Source organism: Lupinus angustifolius, chromosome LG05 (genome assembly GCF_001865875.1).
Source record: "Lupinus angustifolius cultivar Tanjil chromosome LG05, LupAngTanjil_v1.0, whole genome shotgun sequence".
Taxonomy (NCBI): Eukaryota; Viridiplantae; Streptophyta; class Magnoliopsida; order Fabales; family Fabaceae; genus Lupinus; species Lupinus angustifolius.
Window position 1 is genome coordinate 969,831 of NC_032013.1, and position 8,540 is coordinate 978,370.

The 8,540-nt window shown below is 32.9% G+C and overlaps 2 protein-coding genes across 2 annotated transcripts; both read right to left on the minus strand.

Annotated features, from left to right (window-relative positions):
- Positions 917–3,910, minus strand: LOC109347326 (outer plastidial membrane protein porin-like). The gene is made up of 6 exons (XM_019587096.1): positions 3,765–3,910; positions 3,574–3,641; positions 3,025–3,135; positions 2,110–2,196; positions 1,772–1,980; positions 917–1,438 (listed from the first exon to the last, which is right to left on the minus strand). The coding sequence occupies exons 1-6, from the start codon at positions 3,811–3,813 to the stop codon at positions 1,132–1,134; spliced, it is 831 nt and encodes a 276-aa protein (XP_019442641.1). The 5' UTR covers positions 3,814–3,910; the 3' UTR covers positions 917–1,131.
- On the minus strand, positions 5,204–7,764 carry LOC109347324 (pectate lyase-like). The gene is made up of 3 exons (XM_019587094.1): positions 7,558–7,764; positions 6,625–7,303; positions 5,204–5,910 (listed from the first exon to the last, which is right to left on the minus strand). Exons 1-3 carry the CDS (start codon positions 7,746–7,748, stop codon positions 5,443–5,445), a joined length of 1,338 nt encoding a protein of 445 aa, XP_019442639.1. The 5' UTR covers positions 7,749–7,764; the 3' UTR covers positions 5,204–5,442.

Consider the following 8,540-nt stretch of genomic DNA (forward strand, 5'->3'; position numbering starts at 1 on the left):
ATAGATAATTGAACAACAAAAATATGTTGATGAATCAAATGAGATTAAATTCACTTTTAAAAATTGAAATAAAAAATCAATTTAAAAAACAAATTAATTTAATGGTTTTTTATTACATTTGGATATTCAACAACTCTAATTGATAAATTTCTTACAAAATTAAATCATTTATTGTTTCAAATTGGATCTTATTCTAACTTAAATTACCTCCAATGTGAAGGTTACTATATTCTATAAAGAGCTACTTGATACTTATGAAAAACTAAATTATTTGAATAATTCAAAAACCATGAATGGCTTATGTTTGTGTTTACCCTTTCAACAAAATTTGTAGCCAATACTAATACCATTAGCTTAAGTGCTTATAGCATGATTACATTGATGAACAAGGTGTTGGAAGCATGATTATTTTAAAGAACAAGCTATACATTGAAGCATTATAAATTTATAATAGCCATCAACATAGATGAAGTGACATAATCAATTTATTTAAGAATTAAAGGGTACTAAGTACAAATAATTGATAATAAAATTCAATGCAATTCTTCCATATTTATATTTGATTTTTTAAGCAACAAAATAAAGGCAAGTTCTAGTATTACCAACAATATATTAATTTAGTAGTGTAAGACTCTACTAAATCCTCGAGATAACCAAAAGTTAAGTGTTCGATTCCTGAAAATGACATTTGTTAGGAAAGACGGTCATGCACCCGAAGTGGATTAGTCCCTTACCCAAAAAATGAAGAGATGCTCTTAGTAATACTACTATGATATAATGACCGTATAAATCTTTACATTTACGATGCATGAATATTACACTCTTTACCGAAATGAAACATCCCAACAACAATTTGGTAAGAACAAACTAAAACAAATATGACAAGAGACAACATTATCAAATCTCAAGTAAGCAGTGATTTATGGTAACATTGGTTTATAGAAATGATCTATTACTTATTTCTCAACCTTGAATTGCTCAAAATGCAATACAATCAAAACAACATGAATACTACTTCTGTCCAAAGAAAACCAACCTCAAGAAAATAGATCAGAGTTTTGACACAAACAACTAAAAGTTCTTCCTAATGCATGCTCATACTTCTGCATGAATCATCACTCAAAATTACTCTCAAGGTTTGAGAGCCAAACTCAATCCAACCTTAGCACTCTTTTCGATGGCCTTGGTGTCAACCTCGCCAGAAATGGTGAAGAATGACTTGGGGCGCCACTGGTGCTGGATCAGAGCATTGGCCTTGCCGAAGTTGTTGACGCGTGCCTTCACTGTCGTCAATGGGTCCAAAGCATGCTGGGTTCCGAGAGTTAGAGTGTTCTCATTGGTCGAGATCCTATGAGTCACCTCAGCACCAACCGCGGTGTTCGTCAATGGGTTGACGACGTGATAGTATGAAGCATTAAGGGCATCACCTTTGTCGTTCCTGCATACAAAAATTCATCAAAACTCAGTATATATCAATCAGATTATAAAATTATAGGACATGAAACATCAATTATACAAGGTATAAGATTAATATAGAGTGAAAATCGTAAATTCAGAAGGAGAATTAATATTTCACAAGTTAACTATTTTAAAAGGTAGAAGTTAACTATTTTAAAAATGGACTCTCTTCCACGTTTTTCTACAATAAGAGAAATCTCAACTTTCTCCGTAATGCTTCATTCATAATCCTATATCATCTAGTTTTCCCACTCATTCAGCATAGCAAATCATATCGGTTACATTGAGTTAGAATAAGACAACGGGTACTTACACAGTCAATGAGGCAACCAAGTCATCCTTGGTGAAGTTCAACCCAGCATTGAGTTTTGTTAGCTCTCCGATTTTGGTGTCAAATGAAAGATCAGCACCAAGAGCAATTGCATTGGTCCCGACAACACCAGCGAAGTTGACAACTGGGTTTGCAGTCAAACCAACGCTAGTGCTAATTCCAGCATACTCATGAGCGTACTGGAGTTCCACCTGTTTCACGCAACAGACGACAAAATTGAAAGTTAATACAGTTTCAATGAGGATAATTTCTAAGATTAGTGAATATGCTTTCCTGTGAATATTCAAAGCTTCTCATACAAAAAAGATTAATTATCGCACCTTTCCAGACCTTTGATCGGGAACTTTGAAGTTAAAGATAGCCTTGAGCCCAGGAGCTGGCTCGTTAACGGTGATATTTGTGAAGAGCTGAAATGCATGACATAAACAAAATTAGTGAAAAACATTTAATAGTATACAAAAGAAGATTTGAGTAACTTAGGATAATTAAAGCAAGCCAACACTAGCAGCTATGAACATAACTGATATCGGTTTATGTTGTGCCCGCTATCAATTTTCAATCATCTAAAAATTGCATCAACATAAGCTAAACACAGTAATAACATCAAATAAAAAGAATACACAGGATAATAGCATAAGCTAACAGGCAAAAAATCTTCAAATACTATCTTCTATTTCCATTCCCTCAAACACTTATACGGTTATATCTAAATCATGTCGGAGTATAGTGTATAGAATGATTTAGTTCATCCCAAATTTATACTCATATAAGCACATAATTATGTTGGCATCAGCAAATCTCAGTTTAATGAAAATGAAACCTAAATTGTATGTTCAGAATCAACAACTCTTACGTATTTGATGAATGTTAAGGATATTTGCATATGGATAGTCATCGTCAGCGTGATAACATATTTTGGAATAATATACTGCCAATAATTTATTTAATGCTGAAATTTTATTATTTAATGCATATCAACAAATGAATTTCAACATATAATTTAAAGATAAACCAACAAATGGAAATCTACTGAAAATCCATTCTCGGGGTACCAAAATACATACCAATAACCAATTCATAACTTTTAACAGCCCAGCCTTAGTCCAATTAGATGAAGTCGGTTACATGAATCAAATGACGTCATGATGTTCAATCATAAATCATGTCCGATGACAATTCATATCTTTTTAAAAGACGGTAACAAAATATTCCCAGCGAAGATAAAATAAACTCACATTGGAACTAGTGTCCACTTTAATATCAGTGGTGATGTTCTTGTTCTTCAATTGAGTGTTAACATCAGCCACAAAAAGGTCACCTTTCCTTGTCCCTGATGATGTTATAGCCTGAACAACAGCAAAATAATATATATGAAAATAATTCAACTATAAAATTTTTATACCTATACCTAGAAACCATTCAAATAACACTAGGGTGAGCATGGACGGGGACGGGGACGGTCATGCTTGGTCCATATCCAAGCCTAAATATTGTCCGGGTCTAACATTTGAACCCATACTCGGCCCTAGACCCGACCCTTTTCGGCCCCGATCATGATCAGGCCGTACCAGGTGAGCAGGTAAGGCCTCACCTCTAGATAACACACATAGTACTATACTAATGTCTCCCAAAACAGCATAACACAATACAGATTCTCTTTCATAGTTACTCAAATCAACTCAAATAATAAATAAAAAAACCAACAACGAAATTGAATAAAACAGATTAATGAAAAATCAAAATGTAAAATAATAATTATAATAAATAAATAAATAAAAACTCACAACTCCAGTGGGAGAGTATGTGGTGATGGTAAACTTCTGGTCACTGTTGTAATCCCTGAATAGGAGATCTACATCAAACAGAGAAATAAACATGAATCAAATAATAATAATAACAATAAATCAGATTAAAATATATAAAACATGAATAATAACAAAACATGGAGATATAGAAAGAGAGAGAAAGAAAAAACCTCTGGTTTTTTTGCCAATGTCAGAGTAAAGACCAGGACCCTTTGCCATTGATTCTTGAATGGAGATCTCAAAATTCAATCTTGGTTGAAGAATATTGAGTGGGTAACTGAGCTGAACGGTGGAGTAAATAAGCTTTGAGAGAATATATAACTGTGGAAACCCTAATTTCAGACATGTTTTTTAAATGTTTTCTTCTTTCGCAGGAAATGGATATAGACCGTTGGATCTCGGTAAGAAAATAGGCTTTGGATATTTGTGATCGTCGGATTGATAGCTTTCACTAATAGGTTTATATATATGTTAATTTTGAGGGAAGGTCTAAGTGAGGATATCTTCTCTCTCATAAAAGTATATCATTAGGATTAGTTAAAAAAGTAATTAATTATTAAAATTTTAACTTGAATCTATTTTCTCAATTAATCACAATTAGTAACATATTTTATTAGATGAATAATGATATATATCATCGTATTAAATCCTCCTATAAAGTTTCTTACTTTAAGAAAATCATATATCACTTATAAATTAATTATTAATAAAATATTATTTTGTGACATATGTTATTATTAAGAGGATTTAATATGAGGATATGTTGATAGATGAATAATTAAAAAAAATATCTTTAGCTCCCAAAAAACATAACCTTTGATAAATAAAAAATTAAGAAAAGAGTTGTTACTCATTCTAGAATCTTCTTGAAATGTATTTTCGGATAACAATGCCATTATGTCAAAGTGTTACTGAAGGTCCAAAAGTGTTGCCCTTCCATTCCAATATCTAATATGTAGTTTTTTATTATAAATGTAATATATTTTTTAAAAGGGTGAGATTCATTTATCCGTAAGTTTTTTAAACTTACTTCATATCTTAGTTATCAATTCTTGGAAAATCCAATCATTTGAATTAGTGAATGAATCTAAATCATTAGATTTTCTAAGAATTGGTAACTGAGATGTAAGAGTATATTAAGTGGATTCCCTCTATTTTAAAAATTAGTTATATAAATTTTTCTTAAATTTGGGCTTAAATTGACCTCATTAAACAAATGAGTATAACTATATATGTCATATGATCTTTCAATCTTAATACACCTCCCATTCCTTATGATTTAGGAACAAGAATGGAGAGAGGGATGAATAATTGAAATACCATCCATGAAAAGTGACTAAGAATTGTCTTTATATAAAAGTATATTCTAATGTACCACTTGAACCAACGTCTGTTGGTAGAAATCATATTTACATACAAGGGTTAATATATATAATAGTAAAGTCATAAGGTAGATTTGATATTCACAAATCCATCTCCAAGATAAAACTTTTATTAAATCTATAATCCATATATAGTTAAGTGAATCCCTAGAAACAATATTGATTCATATAATAAGAGTTGATATGTTCATCAAAAACAAAATATGAAAAAGAAATTAACACATGAATGACTTAGAATTTTGTGATCTTATTTCTTGTCATCATCTCTTGAAGCCAAGCAAAAGCAAAAACACATTCTCTTCTTCCACTCTCTCACAAGGCTGCTACAAATATGTTTACATAAACACATATATCTTCTAAATCATAAGGAGCAACTCACCCTACATGATTCTTATAACAATTTTTTGTGTAAATGTGTTTCTTTTAAGACATAAAAAACATGTTTAAGAAAAGACAAACATGTTTTCTAACAAGGTAACCCTGCAAAACAAGGAAGTGCACCAGCCCATCTAGTTAACCTATTTGCATGAATTCCAGGTCTTGGTTTCATTATGAACTGTTTCTTGTATGGAAGATTTTTAACATGTTGACCTGATTCAATGAACTTAGCACCATTCATGAAGTGATCTTCCACTGAACTCCATTGCCAATTCTTCCATACATCTGGTGATGCATAATCTCTATGTGTGATTTCCTTTGCAGCAGCATTGTTTGGAGCTATGAATCTATTTCCTTGGCTCAAAAGTGTTGGACCTGAACTACCACCAATTGCATACATTATCCAATGAGTGTAGTCATTGTTCACAACATGGACAAAACCCCATCTTACTCTTGGCATTCTCTGAATCAATCCTTGACCAAAGTGGTTGAATGCCACTGTTACTTGCATGATCTTGTCACCACTGAAACTATCACTGGCTCCTAACAACATCACCTGTAATAATAAACATTCACATCAATAATGCAAAGGTGGTTGTTGGTGATATTACAACGGCTAGACCTAACTTAACCCTAAAAGCTAAATTATAGGGTTAGAGTTGTCTATGTTTTATAAGTATTAGCTCGGTCAGGCTTTTAAGATTGGACATTTGTAGGTGGTCCATCGGGAGAGTTAGACTCTCATATCATATTAGAATGATTAAACTTAACTCAACCCCAAAAGCTAGCTCATTAAAGGTGGTTGTTGGTGATATTAGAACGGGTTGACCTAACTTAACCCCTAAAAGCTAAATCATAGGGTTAGAGTTGTCTACGTTTTATAAGCATTAGCTCGGTCAGGTTTGCAAGATTGGACATTAGTAGGTGGTCCATCGAAGGAGTCAGACTCTCATATCATATTAGAATGACTAGACTTAACTCAACCCCAAAAGCTAAATCATAGGATTAGAGTTGTCTACGTTTTATAAGCATTAGCTCGACCAAGTTTGCAAGACTAGACATTCGTAGGTGGTCAATCGAAAGAGTCAGATTCTCACATCATATTAGAATGACTAGACTTAACTCAACCCCAAAAGCTAGCTCATTAGGCGTGATTTGTGTAAGCCTTATGAGTTTGACTCAAACATATTCTCATCTGTCGACTTATCTTAACTAAAAGCAAATAAAATTATTAATAGTAAATAGCATGTAAAGAAGAATAAGACATTACATCATTATGCTTGGTCATGTGGCAATTTGAGATTGTGATGCCAGTGGAACCTTGGATAACATCAACAAGACCATCCTCACTTTGGGACAATGAAAGATGATCAATCCAAATGTTTGATGATTGATAAATAGAAACAGCATCACCATCACTCCTTGTTCTAAACCCAACATGATCAAAAGAATCCCTAATCATGCCACCACTCTTAGCCACAATCTTACTAATCCTAAGATTATGAACAATAACATTGTTCACAAACTGCATTGTGAGTCCAGCACCACCCTTAATTTGAACATTAGCACCACGACCATCAATGGTTTTATCTGAAGAAATCATCAACTCTTGTTGCAATGTAATGACCATACTAGTCTTGAATATGATCCATAATTTACCCTTTCTTGTGGCAGCATAACGAAGTGTTCCTGGAGTAGGGTTAGCCAAGTCCTTATCTGATGGATCAGTAACCACATAGATGGGACCACCAAGCCCACCCGTGGCTCTCCGCCCGAACCCTTTGCTACATCTGGCTAACCTGAAACGGTCATTGGCCCAGTTTCTTCTGCACCTCCAGCATCTATCAATGGGATTTGAAGCTTGGCATGGTCCTCTAGCTCTTTTTCCTTGTCTTAGAACCCTTCTTGTTGTGCTGTTTGTCAATTCAAGCTCATATTCTTCCATTGCCCTACATTGATTCAAAGTGCAAGAAAAATGTGTTTAGATATTTTCTAAAGAGAAAATGTATAAGGTTGATGTTATGTTGCATTTGACATTAATGAATGAAATGTCCTCGAAATAGTCTTTCTGCTTGTTGATTAAAACTACATAGATCGAGCCATTCAAACCCCACCAATCGTAAATCATATAATGGCAAAATGGTATGATTTACAATCATGCATCTTGTAATATAATAAAAGAGTTTGCATTATTTGTACATACTTATGAACATGTAGATTTAGGTCTTCACTAATCTCTTCAGGGTTTGGCACATATGTCTCAAGAGCAAGTTTTTTAGCTTCCTCAGATTGAGCTTTTAGATAATCATCAAACTCAGCAATTCCAGCCTCAAAGCATGGAATAACAACGGCAAAAGCGACCAAGACGACGAAAACAACCATTATTTTCCCCATGTTTATGTATCTGGTATGATACGTATATATGTATATAGATATATATATATAGATGTATATATATATATATATATATATATATCCTTGACTTGAATGGCAAGGTTGTCCAAGGTCTTGAGATTATGTATCAGGTTCAAAGCTACAAGACCTTGGCAAGCCTATACCAATTGAAATCAAGTTATTGTTTTGGCACAAAGCATATTAGCTTGGTGTGAGTCTCTAACAAGCAAGTTAAGTATTGCTTATATAATGATGGTAGCATTGAATGTTAAATGTAGTTTTTCTAAATTTAGAACCGTTAAGAGTGGATAACCATAAAAGTTAATCCAAAAAGGGTGTGATAGATCGAAACTATAGGAGTTTATATTGTGACAAAAATGCATCACTACCAATTCCTTATACTAAATTATCTATACATTCTCATCACTCTTAACTTTATGATATGATTAGTTGCTTTGCTGCATTATTATTTTACACGTGCATGGCTATGTAATTTCCAAAATTTTGATGAATTTGGCCATGTATTATTTGTGACTTTTTCAACTTTTGCTGGCTTTAATATTTAAGGTTGGAATATAATGTTGGAGAATATTTTGGAAGACCTTGCCACAACCTTGTTTTCATTGCTTGATCAAGAGTGATAGTATAAAAATTAGCTCCATTAAAATTGTTCTACTTCCTTTAACGAGAATATCAAGGAAATTTGTTTAGGGAAGAAAAAAAAGAAGTTAGTATTGCAGAACTAAGTTCAGCATTCGATGATATTCTTATGATATTGTATCATTTTTTAAG